We start from the raw sequence: 19766 nt of genomic DNA, 5'->3' as shown, positions 1-19766 counted from the left end.
TCAAATTCCGGAGTTCGAGTACTAACTATCAAATGGTAACTGCGCAGAGACTGACAAGACTCGTCTAAATACGGTAAGATAAGGACCGAGAGGAGTCTTGACTAGACACTGCTTTGAAAATGCCCGAGCTGGTGTTTAGCTTTGGTCAAAACTGACTATCAGCGTCGCAAAATTTCGCAGCCGTCGGGCAAAAACGAACAGTGTTACCGAACTAAGCGCTACTAGAATACGTTCATTTAGGATGGCACATTTGGTAAATATCTAGCGCTTCTTAAGCGAACTAGAGCGTCTGGCGGAACATTTTATCAAAAAGTCATTAAAATTCCTGGCATTAAAACGGATTTGCGTATTCATGAAATGCCGCGTCGGGCAGACGGCGGGTAATTGGACGGATAAGACGATTCCGCGAATTCCGGGCCGTCGCGGAAGCCCCTGACCCGACTGACCTCGGACGCGACATCTGACCGCTCTGGGTGCGCCCTGGGCGGCCAGAGTGGGACATGGCTGTCTAAAAATGTCCTTAGCTGTTCCATGTGATGTTTTTTTTTTAACGAAACTGACAATTTTCACAACCCTCTTTTGAAGAATGTCATACCACTTCCATATCTGGAACTATACACTGAGCGATGGGGAACAAATGTGAACCAGACATGCTAGCAAGGCGATTGTCCCTCACTGGAAACTACACGCTGCCTGGCGTGATATTGCGCCATTACTCGCCATCTCTGCTCCCGTGAACTCGTCAACGGTCTCAGAACATCGATGGCACCGCTGACAGAATTCCCCGGACCTATGTATTGAGGCGATCCGATCATTTGTCAAGGAGCGTGCCCCGCTTCGCTGCACAGACTAATAGAGGAATGTAGAGTAGAGGTTAGTTAAGAAACTGAAAAAATAGACGCTAAAATTGAACAATGAAAGATAAACAAAATATAACCCAGGCGTCGCACTGTTTGTGTCTGAGCTGAACTTTTTGCTAGCTGAAGCTACCTGAACTTTTCATAACTTCGTTAACGACACTTCAAAATCAGCCGACAGTGAATCACTGTTCACGAGAGCAAACATGAGCAACAGGTGCGTCCACTATTCAGATCTGGAGGTTATGAGCGCAGCTGACGGCACACAATTGGGGGAGCAGGCACCCCGCCCTTGTCTCACGGACAGGACATCCCGGGTCTACCTCTGACGGTGACACACGTTCCTATCTGTGTACAATGCTAGTCATCATCCCACTCTGCACAAATACAGCCATGGTTGCGCCACAGACAACTGCGCCCAGATAAAGATAAATGATGGAAAACAAATATACAAACATGTGACAAGCTAACTGTCGACCACAACAGGCAGCGATAAGTTCACTGAGCAAACCGAGCTGGTGCAGTGAGGCCCACCTGATCCCAATGACTCACAGGGGTGGGAGCCCTGGTTGCCATCCCTCAGCCTCTCCATACAGCCCGGCGTGATCGAGATAAGGGAGCCCCAAGACCCCCCAGGAGGTACTTCGCAGCAGACAATCATGGCGAAGATACGATGTGTCGATAGCGTCTCAGAACGTTTCGCTTCAGGGCCCCACCCAAACGGACCAAGTGCTTCGCGAACCCAGCGCTCTCCGAAACGTTTGCTGTGGCTGGCTCATGGGGAAAACAGTCTTGAGAAGCTATTCGTGGTTGAATTCATTAGAACCGGCTAAAAAATTAGAGAAAGGCATGCAAGTCGACAATCGAGTCATTGCAAACCATCAAAAGTCTTGGAACCCTTATGCAACACCTTATGAACTCCATCTACGTGGCGAAGTTTCACTCACTGTATCTGAAGTGACACCCCAGTGATAGTAGCGAAGTACGAATAATGCTAACACGGATCAGATCGGATCCCACTGACCGCTGACCATGTAAGCACGCCCCTCAGACATCCGTTCTGCCCGATAAACCCTCTGTTCGCCATGCCACATCGCTCCCGCCCCTCTCTGCCGGCGAGTCACCGCGCGGTCTCACCCGGGTCCATACGGCACGGGGTTTCGGGGCCACAGTGTAGGCGGGGGCGTCGGGGCCACCGTAAAGGCGGGGGCGTCGGGCGCCACGTGGACTGGGAGGTCCGGGAACGTTGCGCAACGCCACCCCACCCCACCCCTCCCCTGCACTCCCGCCGAGCCGTGACGATGCCCGGCGGTCGCCGCGGCGCCGACAACGACGTAGTACGCGGGGCCGACCGGCCGCTGGTGCCGCCGTTCGTTCCACACCAGTCGCCAACCGCGGGCCATGGTCGGCCATAAGGAGAGGTAGTCGCCGCAGGCAGCGGCAGCTGGTTGAAGCCAGCGGGCTGACAGGGATGACGCAACACTGTCAGCGAGTGCCTGTCCCTGCCGGCGCTGAAGATAGTGACACCTCACTAAATCAACGCACAGCCGCTGACGTTCACAGCACTGACAGCATATCACAACGCCCATTTTGGTCATGACGAGCCTCCTGGGTCAGGTGTCCCAAAACCGACGAGCTCCAACTCGTCGAGGAACGTTACGAAACGTCGCGTGGCGTCCGGGAGCGCCGCGGAGTGGCAGCGCGGCCAAGGTGCTGCGCCAGAACCGGAGCACGGTTTGACAGCTGTCATGGGGCCCAGCGAGGGAAACCGGCGGGGAGGGAAACGAGAGGCGCCCACGAGGTCACAATTGGGGCCGGACACCCAGCCGACCACGTCGCGTCAGTCCCACGACGTGTCAGAGCCTGTGCCTCGCAGCTGGCCTGCAACATTGCAGCCGTTGCACGGCACTAGGATAGACCGCTGCGGCGGCAATGGGAAGTGATATGGCAGCACCGCGATGCTGCCACCGCCGGTGCACCGGCGCCAAAATATGGAAACACTATGCGCCAACAATGGCGTCACGCCGGAATGTAGCGGAATCAGTTTCCGCCAAGGCAAAGGTCAAGAGACGAGATTAGGGCCTAAAACCAACACATGGAAAAGAATCAACAGTTTTGAGCTACGCCAAACATCCTCGGGCCCGCCTTGTGTTGCATCATCAGTGTGGCGCTGAAAGCGGCTGGCACCTGTCGAATAAACATGGCCACGGTCTATGAACTTGTCAATGCTCGCCGTTCGCTGGGCTGCTCCAGACCGTGTCTGTATACTGTATAGGTTGCTGGCAGAACGCCCGTAAACGCCAACCGGGCGCGACCTCATGACCTCACGTGACCTCGGCCATCCCCGGCGACCGGACGCCAGCCGTGATCACGTGCCCCCAGAGGCGTCTGACCTTTGGTGACCCGGGGTCAGCACGTCCCAAACACTGTGGTTGCAGAGTTCCACGCTGGCTCGCCCTGAGAGGGGCGGGACGGCACAGGTCGCATGGGGAGGGCGGGGCGCATCGACTGTAACCGAAAAACGCGCCAACAACACAGCCGGGCCGCCGTCCATCCGTCGGCGCGTCAGAAAAACGGGAGCGGAAGAGCCGCCGGTGAAAGCGAAGTTGCCCAATCGCGTCCGTCCGCAAAAACGGCCGCGGTAAATTATGGCAGCGTGGCAGTGTCCGGCGTAGTTTTTTACACCGGTCGGCGTCCCCACGGCCCGGCGGAGGGACCAGGGCGGGACGATAGTGGTTTTTTAGGCGCTTTTTGCTGTCGGCGGTCACGAATAGCGGACAAGGAGAGGGTGGGGGAGGCCGCAGAAGCGCTGTGGTGAGGCGGCAGAAGGCGAGCCTATTCGGACGGAGCTGACATCCATAGCCAACCGTTCTTATCCTGATTCGGCCCGCGCAGTCACTTCGAGAGAAAAGTGCGACCGGCATCAAAAGTGAGTGGGGAAAATCGGCGCCAAAGCCCAACGCTCGATAAAACACTACACCAAAAACACACCAAGACTGGGCGTTCATGCACGCAGCATGCAGATAACCTTCCGCCAGCGGACGTCAAGGCGGCAACATGGGCCAGTATTGAGCTCCTCTCACCCAGCCATCCATTGAAAGCAAACAAGATGCCGTTTATCAGCGTCAGTCACCACTCGCACCTCGTTCATGAGCCCTGAGGACCCTTCTGCAGCTCCGCGCGGCGCCTGACCATAACATTCCCTCCATCACCACTCCGTCCTCGGGCGGATCTGCGGCCATCCTTCCGTCATCGCCGGCGGCACCTCCGTCACCGTCCCGGGCCGCCTCCGTCACCGTCCGGGGCCGCCTCCGTCACCGTCCCGGGCCGCCTCCGTCACCGTCCGGTGAGCGGCGCTGGCGACCGCGTGTGACCGGCGCCGCTGCGACCGGAAGTGGCGCGTCCGACACGGCAGGAAGCACGGCAGATGGCCGGCAGAGCGAGGCCGGTGTCCGCCGCCGGCCACCGCCGAGGCGCCCCAGCACCCACCGGCGCCGTCCGTCCGTCCGCACACACCGGCGCCGTCCGTCCGTCCGTCCGTCCGTCCGTCCGTCCGCTTACGAATCCTATACTCGGAGTGTCCGGTGGACCGGTAGCAGCAGCAGTAACCGAAGAAAAGTGGTGAAAACGCGCCGCACAAAACGGCGGACAAGCGGTGGCAACAGCACGCAGCGCTCGTAAAAGTCACTCAAACGTGGCCAGGTGCAAGGGCTGCAATAAACAATGGGCGTTGTTTGTTGGGTTTCGGAGTGCAGAACTAGAGCTTCCTTCTATTGTCGGTGAGAAATTCGACAAACACCTGTGGTCTAGCCTATGACCAGTCAGCACCACTGGACGTGGGTAGAGGGCCGACCAAGGATGCCGAATAGCCAACGCGACCTGCAGTGGCTGCTACATGGTAGCCGGAAGAACTCTGGCCGTTTCTGCGGTTAGCGGTGCCACAGTATGCAGTATGGCGCCCTTGATTCCATTCCAATCAGCCGTCACCCAGCGGCCCATGCCACGGACCAATGAAGTTGTAAGCCAGCTGGGATGGGCATTGTATCTTCTTGCTACCAAACCTGTCATGATTCCACGGCACACCTCGAAACGAATTTATGGTCACGGAAGTGCTGCTCAAATGTCACGGGGCAGCCCCACCGATCCCCCAAACTTTTATACAGTCGCGAAAACCAAAACAAACCCGCCCACTACGGCTCCATTCACTGAACGAGCACGCTGACAACGAAGTTGGCATGTTAGTATGCTTAATTTCAATCACGTATGTGCACGTACAGAAACCCACGCGAAGCGCCGGACTCCGGCGGCGTTTCAAAGGCTTCCCTCGCCCCAGTATAAATATTTATTTGTGCAAATGGGATCAGATGTGATTAGGTCAGAATTATGGATCCCGTTGCCAGAAGGAAGCCAATAAATACTCTACGAACTCCTGACGGGGCCACTCCACGTCGCCGGCCTACGGAACGATGTTATTTTGACGAGCCTTCTGACCAGAACGATGTGCTTGCAGAAGGCTCCTAGGCTGGAGCCAAAACAGAGACGCCTGACATTGACGATAAGGTCATAAAAGCGACACAGACTTCATCGAAGTATCCAATATAGACCCTAAGGAGGGATTTTTGGCGTACCGAGCAGCACGAGCGGATAATAGGCGGCTTCGTCAAACCGCGACGTAAGCTCCTGATCAGTACGGCATCGCTGGGTACCAAAGTACAGTACCGGGCGCCGTCGGCTGCTGTGGCTGCTGCTGCTGGTGGCAGAGCCTGACAGCCAGTTGCCTCTCTCCTGCACCGGTGCAGACGGCGCCTTCGAGTGGCCCGCCCACCGGACCCTGCACGTGCACGGCACCGCCTCGGGTGCACGGCCAGTCATGCACTATGCACCGTGCACTCTGCAGTCTGTTCGCGCCTCGGGCGGAGAGGGGCGGGCGGCGCCGAGGCCCCATTTGAACTGCGGACCGCGGGCTGTACCGAGTACGGGGACCCGCAGTTGCTACTGTACAGCGACCCTGAGTAAATTGTCCCAGCACCCACACAGGGTGCAACGATAAGCTGTCAGGAGGCACGCACAGAAAACCTCAGCTGCTCTTGTACAGGGACCGGCAGTCGATATCAATGTTATCGGTTGTTACTGGACAGGACAGACGGTTAGACTTAGGGTTCGTGTACAGTAGCAACTGCGGGTCCCCGTACCAGGCCGCCCGTTCGGCCGCCGGAGGAGCCGCCGACAGCACAGCACGCGCCAGGAAATCCTCTGATCTCAGTCACAACATCGTCGAATCAGCAGTAGGCATGCAGAGAGGCGTGCCGTTCGACCCCACTCTCCAGGGCAGAGTTCGAGCGGCGAGAAAGTGCTGCGCGGCCCCACCCACCCCGCTGACCTCACACAGCAGGGGTCACCCGGGTCAGCCGGGCCACGCCAGGTCACACCCAAGGCCACGGGTCAGGCGTGCAAACGGTAACCTTCTGAGAGAAGAACGGCCCCGGCCCAGCGCCGAGCTGCATTAACACCCGGCGGACGACGTACGCTGGCGCCGTCCGTTGGAGCCCCTGACCCGTGCTCCATCACCCCGATCGTCACGTCGTCACAGTCGCATTGACGGCAGAGCGCTGATCCACGCGAGCGCCCATCACTGGCCCCGCACCGGGACGGCGCCGCCGGCAGAGACGGTAGTCATCAGCGGTGATCCTTTACACTACATTAATGAGGCCGGTGATGATGATGATGATGACAGTGGACGGTGTTTTGATGGCGGCGATCTGGGCCGACACGAGTACAGAGGAGCGTACACAGTCTGTGAGCGATCACCCCTAATGAGCAGTCCCTCCCCTCCCTGTGTGACACTTGGGACACGGGGCGCCCCAGGGCGGCGCTGGACAGCCGTGCTACACGGTCGTACGATCGACCGCCGATCGAACTCAGAGAACGGCCGGCAAGAGGGCCGGCCGGGGGTCTTGCCGCGGCTGCCTGTCAGGGGAACTCCGCTGTACGATCGACTGACGTCCAGAGAGGCTGGCAGGGCGCCAGTGGCGGCGGCCTGCCTCCCTCTCCCTTCGACACGGCCCCAATACCATCACTGTGTCAGCACCGGCCCTCAGCCGGCCGCGAGGTCAATGAGGGAGCTAACGGCGCGGGTCAGCGCCAGGTACCGCCCGCGGTGGCGGCACGGCCAGGCACTGCAGACAGGGGTCGACGGCGAGCCATGGACGGACAGACGCCGATCGAGTACAGGCCGACCCTGAATTCGGACCAATCGGATTTTGTCGGGAAGCGCGAAATGCCAAGGCAAACAGGCCCATGAAAACAACTGGTAAACTCCCGCAGCAATCCTTCTTCGGAGAAAAGACGTATCTAAAAATGAATTGACATAATCGGGAATTTCACCCATCGCTGGCGCTATTCTTGTCGTTTGAAGCACACCTGTGCCGCAGATCGATCAACGCCAACAGGAGGACGATCGCTCCTGGGACACAGTCGCCGTCATCAACAGGGTTCGGTCATCACTCACCGGAACAAAACCCGCTCCAACGCCGCTCCATCGCCGCTCCATCGCCACAGCGGTCTATTCACCGGGCGACGGCGATGGTCTAGTACAGTCACAACAGACGGCAAGGCCTCCAGAACAACAGGGGCTCCGGAAAGCCACATCAATGCACCTGTGCGGCGCCTCGTCACATAGCCACATAACTCTGCAGTACACACAACGTCCATTACATTATCACACGCCGAACCGGGCGGCCGAAAAAAGTCCCGTCTCGCTGCCGTGCGGGGACTCGATGAATGCTGCGCTGGCGCAACAGTGTTGACAAACGTCACACCAACAACACGTGGTTGCAGTGTGTACGGCCTATGGCGACAGGCGCATGGTGAGACGCTGGTAGGGAGTGAGTCAACGCTCCAAAGCACTGGGGACGACCGGGGAAGCGGTGCATGCAAGCCAGAGCTAAGCAATACGGAGCGACAGTCTTTATGACGAACGTCGCTGGCGAATGGCACACGAGCGTCACTAGGGTGTCATTCGTGACCTGGGTCACGGTTTAAGTGCCCCTATCCTCACAGCCAACAGTCGGGTCGACCTCACACCAGTACGCCAGTACCCCAGCCGCGCGTTACGGCGCCAGTCTACCGGGCTCTCGAAGCCGCCAGCACAAATCCGAGAACATGTTGGAGCCTGCTTCGTAGCCCCTGGCACTAAACCGCCTTCAACGACAGCCGCATCTTGGCATCCACCTTCCCGTTTAGCAGCCTCTAATCCATGTCAGGACCCGTCTCCCCCTCCTCCGACCCCCAGCACCCCCGCCGGCGGATTCCATCGGAGCCACACCGTCCGTTCGCTCCATCCGCGGGTTCTGCTGTGGCGGCCCCGGGCTCTGTCTGCACTCTGCAGACTGCGGATAGTGGACGCTGGACGCCCCGCACTGCACAGGGCACCAGCAGGGAGACGGGCCCCCGGCTGCACGGTGCAGACCAGACCCTGCAGCCGCCGCCGGCGACGGGCGCCTGATTGGGACGGGGACGGGAGCCGAGATAGACGCTTGGCGGCCCGATAGCGAGGCAGACTAGGAGATGTCGCAGCTCAGCGAACTGTGCAGAGTGTACGGCAAGGGGTGCCGGAGAGAAAACGCTGTCAATACGGCCACCACAATAGGTGTTCTATTGCCTTTGTGCTAGCCGTGCTAACAACCTTTAGCGCCACAATCAAATCATGAGTAAAACACCACATACCAACCACCTCCAAAGCAGTCTGACTCAGAATCCATTAAACCCTTTGACAGCATTCTTTGCTATGGCATAAGACCAACATGATTTGAACAAACTTCCATGCTATTTTTTACGGATGATGATGATTGGGTTTGATGGCGTGCCCAACCTCTGAGGGTTATATGACGCCATATTTTTTACGGAACTAGCCATGTTTTTAGATCGTCTCCCTGACGTCTGTCCATACGAGCGCCAGCGCCGCCACCAGCTCCTCTACGTTCTCAGCAGGAGGTCTGACGTCTCGAAGGTTTGTCTCTCCTCCCCAGGACGGGGAGAGGGGTGACGCGGCGTTCGGAGGGGGTGACATGAGGCGACACAGCCGGTCCCGCCGCTCACCCCAGCAGACCCGTCTCGCCCCGGCGGCGGTGGTGGCGGCGCCGCCAGTGGTAGCAGGTGGGCAAACAGGACAGCTCTCAGACGCCGACAGGCGCCGCTGTCACTGTAAACAGCGACTGTCTGTTTGCCGGTGGTTACAGATGGAGACGCTCCGCCGTCAGTGGGACTTACTGAGCCCCGCTGAGCCGCGGCTCAGTACACACCGAGCCGCCGCGGCGACGCTGAGCCGCGGCTCAGAGCTGAGCTCGAGTCGACACTGAGTCGGGCTGAGCTGCGGGACGGTAGACTTGAGTCGCGGCTGAGACGCACCGGTAGTCGGCGGGGCTGAGTTAAGTTGAGGTCACCTCTCAGCCGAGACTGCGTCCACGCTATCCTGTGCATGGCTGAAGGCAGGACGACAGAATCCATACGGACACAGCCAGGGCACACAAAGCCACCCCAACACAAGAGACCGGCGGACAGGAACGCCAGACACGCCAGAACCCAGCACACGAACACAGACCCCGGTCATGACGGACTGAATGAACAAAGACGGGACGGAGCCAGACGGAGCCATTCAGACTTCACGTCAAACAGGACATGCACAGGCCGACCTAGACAAAGCACAAACAGTCGGGGCAAAACAGGCGGCTTCGCACCGAGCTAAAGCCCACAGCACATACTCGCAGTGCCACCGGTGTAAATGTTTGAGTAAGATAATTCTGAGGATAACAAAGGTGGGTGTACGAGTAGTATGTAGTTTTACTGCTTGCCACGTAGGACGTCAGTGCAGCCAAGCGCTGTGCGGCCACACCAAAGTGACGTTCAGCTAAACCACATAACGGGCTCCGTATCAGTTCACTACGGAAGCAGACATAAACAGATTGGCCATGAGCGACGGCCAACATGGGTCGTATCGTCCGGACGTCACATGGCCACCGGAAACTCCTTACCCCTCCCTTCCCCTCCGTCCGCTGCCATAGTTCCTGAGCCGGCCGTCAGCCCTGAACTGCATGAGGACCGTCCGTTCCAGGACGGCCCTGCCGTCAGGACGAACAAAGACCCGAAACTGACACTCTGTCCCGCGCCGCTCGGGTTCCTTTTGCTATCCCCGTCTCCAAGACGCTACCCTGAAAGCCGTTCACGCCAGCGCGAAGGGGCGGGCCGAGGATAACGGCGAGGGTCGCTAGGGGTCACGGCGGGCCGATCCCTTCCCCAGGGCGCCGCGACGGACCGACCCCATTCCCCCAGTGACGGCGTCCTCAATAGGCACGCGCTGGGACAAAGGGGCGGCGGCGCGGCCCGCTCGCCGCCGCTGAACAAAGCAGCGTCGGTCGGCGGCGCGGCGGGCCGGGCCGGGCCGGACCCGCAGCCCAGGGCGGCGGCACAGCGGCGGCCAGTCCACCTGGCCACCATCTGGCGCGACCAGGTAGCCGCCGCACTGCGCATGCGTGCTGCTCGTTCCCGCACCGCGCCGCAGCCGGCGCGAACCCCTCCCTCCCTGTGTGCCGGGCCGGGCCGGCCGCTCGACAAAGGGACGACGGGCCTTGTGGGACGACGGCCGACACAGCGCCGGCGGCAGGCGAGGCCATCGTCATCCCGGCCCGCAGCGCACACCGGAAGGTGAACGGTGAGCAGCGCAGAGGCCGGCGGGCCTCTCACGCTAGTGCGAGCGACGCCGGCCGGACGGTGGGCCCCACACGCTAGTGCGAGAGCGCCGCCGGTCGCAGCTGGCCGCCGCAGCACGCCACGGCCCGCACGGAGCACACACCTGAACCGACAGGGCCGGCTGGGAAGAACCGCCTGCATAGAGCCGTCGTGTTTGTCAACAACACACAAAACTTTCGAACCACGAGTTCGTTACAAGGCTTTCGTGAGGTTTTTCGGCGGCTAGTATGTTAGATCATTCCAATTTATTCCTAAAAACTACAAGGCAAACGAAAAACGCTAAGCACAGTTATACCATTAATCCTTTCCGAGGATCAGTAACGTAAACCTATTAGAATTCCTTTTTATGTCTTGAATTTCCTCTAGCCTGCTCATATTCACTTTGAGTCACATCTATGGGCCAGACTAAACTCGCTCAAAAGTCCATCCAATTCCAGCCTTCCTGATGCAAGCTCGGCCTTCGCTCACAGAGGGGGTATCCCGTCTCAGAGGCTAAGTCAACTTCGCCAACCATCGCACCAGCGAACTCGAATCATAATATTCACGTCAGTTAAACGATCTCCACTACGCTGGCTCCAGAATGGCAAATCTACCTTAGCGTTTTGCATATCCGAAGCCGGAATATCGCGTAAAACGTGCGGCTATAAATACGTGGTGTAAACACACGCAGACCTTCGTCATCCAGAGACCAGCAAACCGTCTATCGCAGGGGATCACTGATGAAGTGGCAGTGTTCGACGGTCAATGTCAGCGCCCCGTCCCTCTCGACATTCCCCCAGAGGCCCGTCACCCCACCAGCGCCCGGGGCGCAGCTGTCGGCTCGCACACAAGGCCGACGAGCAATCAATTCGACGGGGTCCCGCTCCACGAGGGAAATTCCACAGTGTTCGGCCGGCACCAGCGGCAGAGGGAGGGTGAGGGAGAGGGGAGAGGGAGACAGAGAGAGCAGAGACAGAGGGTAGAGAGAGAAAACAAATACAAATACAAAAACCTGTAAATAACGCATGGAGCACGGACGCACGGACAAAAGATTACTAGGATAATCTTTTCCAAGAAAACCCACACAGAAACATGAAACCTACAAACTGTTCTCCAAAAACGTCGTGTTCTAAAAACGACACATCTATTTTCGAATCAACCTAAACGAATGGAGCTCCTGTGCTCTGGAACCTTGGCAACCACGGTCAGCGAGTCTGATTCGATTTATTAAAACAGACGTACACGAGAAGACGGCTCTCCCTCGTCCGTATTTTCAGGTCAATTTAATCAGGAAGTGGATAGCAGAGGAGTATAAAAAGTTTAATCATTGACTTGGTAAGCTCACAACTGTCAAAAAAGTACGAGCAGCAATAAAAAGGAATCAGATATAGCCAGTTTATCTCGATTTTAGAGGCGTCTGGGTAGTCTGATCATTTGATACGTGTCTTTTTTATTCGACCCTTCCTATCAGGTTATCTAACAGGTAGAAAGGCTCCAGTCGGAACGGCTTTAGGTGATAATTTTGATCGATGATGATTGTTCATCCGACGGTCAGTCATCCCATGGCGTCCACCTGCCTCGTCACAGGTCACACCAAACCGACCGTTCACCCCCAGCCCACCTCAGCATTACTTCTTCCTCACGGTGCTACCTAACCTCGCATAGTGTCAGCCCCGCCATATGGGATCCCGTCAGCAGCTCCGGCCGGGTGGAACCACGCCAAGCCAAGTCAGCCAGGTAGCTGCGCACCTGAGCAGCCCCACAGCAGCGGCAGCGGTGGGAACCGACCGACCGGTCCGGTCCGTGCAGTACAGCGCCGGTACAAACACACAGCCGGGTGGCTGCCGTCAACAACACGGCCGGGCCGGGCCGGGCCGCTCAATACTCGGCTGTCGCTCCGAGCCGCCGCCGGAGCGCGGCCGTTCGTCACAGCGAGCGGCGGCGCCGCTCCGCCACCGCCGGCCCGTCGCCATCAGCGCTGGCCGTAAAAGAGCGGCGGCGGCGGCGGCGGCGGCGGCGGAGCGGGCGCTGCCGCCGCCGCCGCCGCCTCGGTCCATGACGTCCGCAGCGGCGGCGGGGCGGACCGGCCCGGCCCGGTCGATGTGGCCGCCGTCCGAGCCGGCCGGGCCGGCGGCGGACCGGCGCCTGGTATCGATCCAGTCGATCGCCTGACCCCCCCCCCCCCCCCCGGCCTCCCCGGGGGCGGCTGGGCCACGTCAGCGCCAGCGCCACGCACGATGCGCGGCGGCGCGGCTGGCGAGGGGCCGGCACGCCACGCACCACCGGCGGTGTGTGGCTGTTTGGCAGCGGTCGCCATGGCGGACTCCCAGTCCGGGACACGTCAGGACGCGCTGCTGCCGGCCAGGCTCACCCGCATACTGCATTGACCCCAGTGACCTCGGACAGGTCACCGGGCACACGGTGATCCCAGAGCGCGGCTATCAGAGGGAAGGAGGGCCATCAGAGGGTCATCGGGCGCCCATCGGTCCCCACGGAGACGCCGATGGTCGCTTTGGAGGGGAGTGATGCCAGCAGCTGGCACCAGCAGGAAGCAGGAGCTGCACCATCGGACGAGGCTCGTCCGTTTAAAAAGGGGACCAATATTACATCATATGGGCACCGATGAAGCAACGAAAATAATCGTATTTCGAGTGCAAATGTGAGCAGGTTTGGTGATCAGCAGCAGGTTTGGTAATTGACATGTTGATAGGCCCAGCTTTTACAATCATGGTGAAATTCCAGATGCAATTGCGTTGATTGTACATGATGCTTCGCAACCCGTTTAATTTCAGACATTCGTAGCGATTAAGCCCTGCATAGGACCGTTAGTGTGATGAATACTGCATGCCTTGAGCGAAGTGTATCATAAAGATGATTTCCATATCGTTGCAGCTCAATAACTGACGCGAATGGCCCACAACTGGTGATCAATAAGGGATGATCAATAAGCTCGACCCTCTCTGCATCTCTCAAAACGGCCCATATGGCAAAGAACATCCACAGTACGAGTCGTACCAGCCCCACAGCCCTCCCCATCCCCAGACATTGCACACACACTCACACACACCCTCGGCACGTGACCGTTGCACAACCCCCCCCCCCCCGCACGGTTTCACTCCACCCGTCGGCACGGCGCTGCAACCGACCGGATACGGCCGGCACACGACATCCATGGCAACGTGATGACGTCATCGGGGCAGCACGGGCCCGCAGCACTCGGCAGGCCGGGCGGGGACACTGTGAGCCCCGGCCACCGGCTATTTCCAGACCGAATCAATGGCAATTCCGGTCAATCCGGGCCGTCAAACTGAGTATCAACCCGGCTAACTGGGTACGGGCCGGAAAAATTGCGCCGGCGGCGGCGAATTTATCTCTGTGATGAGAACTCCGAAACGTGCCAGCCACGAGCAGATATTTCTAGGTCCGCAGCACGAAATAAGCAAGATGCTGGGGCTTTAAACGGCAGCGTTTCATTTAGGACCCGTCCCTGGGTTGAGGAGGGCAGGTCAGGATGTTCAGAGGAGTGAGGTCGGGAGGGAGCGCCCGGTCCACCCCGCCCGCCGCAGATCCGTCCATCCGTCCGCCGCAGGGTCCTCCGCTGCCGTAGCTCCTTTCACCAGCCGCGTTGCTCGCACACAGCACATGCGGGTCACATCGCACCGGAGTCGCGCTCGCGTCGCGCGCTGTCGACTTCTTGTCGCACACACATGCACGTAGCACACTGATGGATCCCAGCGGCACGCCTCACGGAGGGCGCGCCACACACTGAACACCGACAGGGAACACCCGAGCACCGCGCACACCAGAGCATCGTGCTCCCGTCGTTGATCGTCGTCGCGCTGGCAGATCGCTGCCGTTTTCGTTGGTGCTGCGGCTGAATGGCTGAGCGGGCGGGCAGGCGGGCGAAGACAGGCGGGAGGGCAGGCGGGCAGACAGGCGGGAGGACAGGCGGGCAGACCGGCGGGCGGGAAGGCGGGCAGACCGGCGGGAGGGCAGGCGGGCAGGTAGACAGATAGGCGGGTACTGGAGTAGTGTAGGGCGAAGGCGGTGAGGTACTGGAGGTGTGTGAATGAGATCGGGAGTCGCTGAAACTACCGGTGAGAAATTCAAAAGATAACAGGCAGAACGGTTGAAAGGGCGAGGAACACTAATTGTAAGGTCAATTACCCACGGTCGGTGGAGCCACTTAAACGCCAGGTCAGGTCAGGTCAGGTCAGGTCACGGCTCTCGGATGGGCTAGGTCGGGTGGGATCCAGGTGGGTCAGGGTAGGCAAGATCAGGTCAGAGTGCACCAGGTCAGATCAGGTTAGGTAACTTCCCGATGTAGATTAGACCGTGCCAGGTGGGGTGGGGTGGGGTCGGGTCAGGTCAGGTGAGGTCAGGCCAGGTCAGGTCAGGTCATCCGTGCTGTACTCACCCGCGACTGAAGCCGGCGCCGCGGCCGCGGCCGGCCGGGTAGCCGCCGACGCCGGCCGGCGGCCGCGCCGGCTCGTCGGCCGCCGGTCGGCCGTTCGGGTCATAGTACTTGGTCAGCAGAGGCCGCTCTTCCACGCGGTTTTCGGCATTGTGCGCCTTGGCGGCCGATTTGATGTCGATGAAGGCTACCGTGGCGGCCGGGCCGGCGGCGTCCTCAGCCGAGAGCAGCTTCACACTCTGCACGCGGCCGTATCTGACGGAACGGGGGAGGGGGGAACGGTTACAGTGGAGTGCTGGACACAGTGGGGTACTGGACCCCACACTGCACACTAAAAGCGGCCACAGCCGACGCGAGACGACACTGCATCCAAAAACGGCCACAGTGAAGTACGAGACACTACACCGTCCCAGCGGGACATTACAAGACATTACACACCGAAAGGATGAGAGGCAGCACAGATCTCGTGACAGTGAAGTACCTGAAATACCGTGATGAAGTAAAATAAAGTAAAGCAAATGAACACTGCCGTACAGCAGTTGTAGGAATTAAACAAACGATACAAGAGCCCCGGTGAACTTTAGAATACTACGACGTACGTAACTTAGTTCATTTTGAGTCCCGCCTACCTACGAATACAAAAGTTACCGGCCGACATTAAAGGGACTATCCCACCTTTAACATGGGGTTTGAGTTGAGATAGCCAAGTTTGCGGCGAGGTTCAGAAACCACTATCTACAGGGTGTCCGGAAATTGATTGCACACTCTTTTACTACATTTGACAAGGAAACAAAACGAGCATGTTTCATGGTTTATTTGCCGATATACCCTCCACCCAGTCGCACACACGCCCTCATACGGTCGGGCATGCCGCACATTAGGTTATCCAGTGTCTCCGCACTGATGCTGAGCCACGCTCGCTGGAGGTTCCTGATAAGCGCCTTCTCGGTGGTAGCCGGCTCCACCATGTCGAGCTCGCTCTGCACGATAGCCCACACGTTCTCGATGGGCGACAGGTCAGGGCTGTTGCCCGGCCATACACCCTTCTCCCCAAACCCTGGGAGGTTGTCCCGGCACCACTGTTGAGTGCTGGTGGCGTGATGAGCCGGAGCGCCGTCTTGCTGGAAGATCGCCTCGGACATCTTCGGGAGCAGCTCGACCTGTGTTGGCGGCCCCGTCTTTCTCTTCCGCTTCATCGCCGACGCTGCCGACTTCTTCAGGACCTCCTCCACGTAGTACTGGGCCGTCACGGTCTGGCCGCGGGGGACAAAGTGGAGCTCCGACAGGCCCTGATGACTCATCATGGCCCAGACCATGACTTTCAGCGGCTGCTTCACCGTGTTGATGGCAGGCACTTCAGCGCTGCTGTGCGCCCAGACGCGCTCGTTCTGGCAATTCGGCGGGTGCATGAGCTCGAACACCGACTCATCGCCGAACAAAACGCGCCGCCAGTCCTGGATGGTCCAGTTCTTCCGCTCCCGGGCAAATGCCAGCCTTTTCCGCTTCTGGGCTTCGGTCGGTTTTGGCTGGCGGCGCAGTTTTAGCGGCTTGAGACCCAAGCACTTGGTCATGTAGTGGTGAACAGTGGTCTTCGACACCGGGTGACCCTTCTCAGTCAGCTTTTTGGCCAGTTTCCGCGTCGATTGGCGTCGTTTCAGCACGGCCTTGGCGAGCACGATTTTGGCCACTCTGCTCAGCACAGTCTTTCTCCCACGACCCTTACGATTCTCAAGTGATGCACCGCTGCGGTCGAGAGCTAGCCAGTAATAAAGGGTCCGGCGAGATACGCCCACTTGTCGGGCAACATCGCCTACCGTCATCCCGGCTTAAACCATCCCAACCGCGCGGTGGCGCGTCGTCAAAGTGTGCTCCCTCACCATTCCCGATATGGGGCCCGCGCGCGAAGACTGCCTCTCGGAAAATGACCTGTGGCCGCTCACTGCGGCTCGGGTCAGGTCACCTGCTGGGTCACGTGATCAGCTGACACGCTGGGGTGCCCGGGGGCGGGGTCGCGACCCTGCCTAACCGGTTTGGCGGGAGCATGTGCGGGATACGGGCATATGGACAGTGTGCAATCAATTTCCGGACACCCTGTATCTAGGTTGCAACCCCCGCGGCCTCTTGGTGTTGAAGAAATTCGTTCCCTTCATTTGAAAATGAGCCTTGTACAAGGCCCTATCTTCAACATGGAGCGACCGTTAGTGTGACGTCACCTCGTTTAGTCATTCTGATTTAAATGGGTTTGTTCGTTGAAAAATCGCTTAAAACTTGGTCTGAACTTTGTTGTGGTGCCTACAGAGTAAAAAGAATCAGCTTTATGACAGTAATGTGGCCTGGGGAAGGAGGTAATTTTGGGCTGTGACGTCACATATTTGAAAGTTTGTGTTTGGAATATGGGAAGCCGAAGATGTTTAATTAAAGATAAATGCCAGAACCGTGTTCCTGGTCATCCAATCTATAAAGTCGGGCACAATTTAACTGGTTTTAACAACATTTTAGAAGGTGGGATAGTCCCTTTAACCCGGCAGTTGCTGGGGTATTCCGCCACCCACCGTTTGCTGGGGGGGGGGGGGGGCGTTAAACGCCCCCAGCCGATAACTCGAGAACCGATAGGCGCAGCGAAACGCACGAGGCGGCAAACGAAAGAACGCGACGAGACGCTTCAGATGAGTAGTTTAAAATTGAATTTTGAGGTCACAGGTCGGGTCAAGGTCAGGTCAAACACCTGAAATCGGGCTTTCAGTAGCATGGACTTCAGGACTTCGCAATGGGCGCCTCTCGTCATAAACTCTGTCCAAACGGTGCGCAATCCATCATATAAGACCTACAAGAGTGTCACTTCCATGTAGGGATCAGTCAAGCATAGGTCAGGGTCAAGGTCAGGTCAACCGGGTAGGCACATATCCCCGAAAATCAAAACTGATATTCGCAGCCTGTGACACATGTTTTATGGGTAATTTGGGGCGTATAACACGATGGTGACATTCATTTTATCATATGTGTACGTGTTTGGCTCAAAAAGTTCAATTTAAGAAATGCATGTATCATGGTCGTGAAGTCGTCACGAGAAATTGCCAAGATTCAGTTCAAGATTTTGGAAAATGCGGAACAATAATCAATAATCGAAGATAGCCATTTAATTGTTCATGGTATTGGCAGTCTAATGGCGTTTACGGCATGTCTGTATGTCTATTCTGTGATTTTATATGATTTTTTGAACATATGCCGTTTTTGGTCGAAAACTCAGAAATCATGACGTCACTAAAACCTCGATATCTCAAAAATTTCCCGCCCGATTTTTTTGAAACTTTGTCACAATAAACTTCAAACAATTCCCTACAGGTACCCAAAATTTGGCGCGCCTGCGGCGCGCCGTTTTTATGCTATGGCCCGGCGAAAAAAGTGGGGGCGTTTAACGCCCCCCCCCAGCAACTCGCGGGTTAACCCACGCCTTCCTCCTTCCTCCACGCTAAGCTGGGCTTAAAATACGCGGATGTCAGCAACTTATACGATAAGCTGTGCGTGCAATGTTCTGGATGAATTAGCTAGCGCACTTCCTTTCCAGTATGGCTCGCCGCTCAGTTACTCTTTGCTCACGCAATCACGCATCTAGCATGCATGAGCTCTGTGCGTCATTGATTCAGCCTAGGACGCATTGCCGAGCACCTATCTCTATTGGCACAGTGATGACAGCCCTAGTCAGCGCCGTATGACAAGGTAAACCGAGCCACACCGCCACGGCAACTCCATCGCCGTGGCCCGGGACCGGGCGCAGCTGGCGGCCAACACGCTCGTGAAGTGGGCCCGCCGGAGTAAGATGGAGGTCGCGGGTCAGAAGACGCAGCTGCTCGTCCTCTCCCAGAACCCCCGAGACGCCGTCGACTGTCACATCCACGTGGCGGGTCAACTGGTGGAAGGGGGACCTGAGCTGAAACTTCTGGGAGTGACGCTAGACAGGACGCTGAGCTTCGGCCCGCACTGCAGAAGTCTCCGTCGGCGCGTCCGGCCCCGAGCGGCCCAACTCCGACGTCTCACCGGCCGCAGCTGGGGGCTGCAAGAACAGCAGCTGCGCGCCGTCGCAAACGGCTACGTGCGCGGCGCGATAGAGCACGCGGCTGCTGCCTGGCTGCCGGCAGTGTCCAAGTCCAACATCGAGATCCTGGAGCGGGAGATGCGCGCCGTGGCGAGGATCGTCACGGGCTGCATACACTCCGCACCACACCACGGTGTGACGGCCGAGGCTGGCATGCTGCCTGTCGCGGCACGACGTACTGCGCTAGCGGCGCGTATGTTCGCGAAGGCTGCCGCGCTCCCGCCAGAGGACCCCCTCCGAGCGGTCGCCATGGCTGACCCCCCTCAGCGCCTCAAGCTGGTCACGGGGTGGCGCCAAGTAGGCCGGGAGGCCCTGCGGAAGCTACGGGTTGAGCTGCCGGTTGAGGCCCTGCTACCAGAGCGACCGCCACCGTGGACGCCCACCGGCAAGATCACCTTCAACCTGAGCATTGGCGCGCTGCCCGCCGGTGCGGCGAGGTCCACGAAGAGAGACGCAGCGCTCCATCACCTGGCGTCCATGACGCAGTGCGCGACGTGGGCGTGGACCGACGGCTCGTCGAGCGGCGGGATCCTCCGCGGGGGGGCTGGCGCCCTCATCGTCGGAGCTGATGACAGCCGCACCGAGCTCCGTGTCCCAGCGGGCACACTCTGCTCCAGCTTTCGAGCGGAGATGGTCGCCCTGCAGGTGACGCTGGACCACATCCTGGAACACCAGCGGG

At 58.6% G+C, this 19766-nt stretch overlaps 1 protein-coding gene across 2 annotated transcripts in view; it reads right to left on the bottom strand.

Moving 5' to 3' along the window:
• The window catches only part of LOC122377563 (msx2-interacting protein-like), a 119378-nt gene that overhangs the window by 86615 nt on the left and 12997 nt on the right, over nt 1–19766 (bottom strand). For both annotated transcript variants that reach the window (XM_043357702.1, XM_043357704.1), the window contains exon 2: nt 14998–15249. In XM_043357702.1, the coding sequence (XP_043213637.1) occupies nt 14998–15249 (252 nt within the window). The remainder of the gene's footprint in view (nt 1–14997; nt 15250–19766) is intronic.

This window comes from Amphibalanus amphitrite, unplaced genomic scaffold, assembly GCF_019059575.1.
Source record: "Amphibalanus amphitrite isolate SeventyFive unplaced genomic scaffold, NRLGWU_Aamphi_draft 000047F_arrow, whole genome shotgun sequence".
NCBI lineage: Eukaryota > Metazoa > Arthropoda > Thecostraca > Balanomorpha > Balanidae > Amphibalanus > Amphibalanus amphitrite.
Note: the sequence above shows the minus strand (reverse complement) of the source record. Positions and strands in the feature narration are given on the sequence as shown.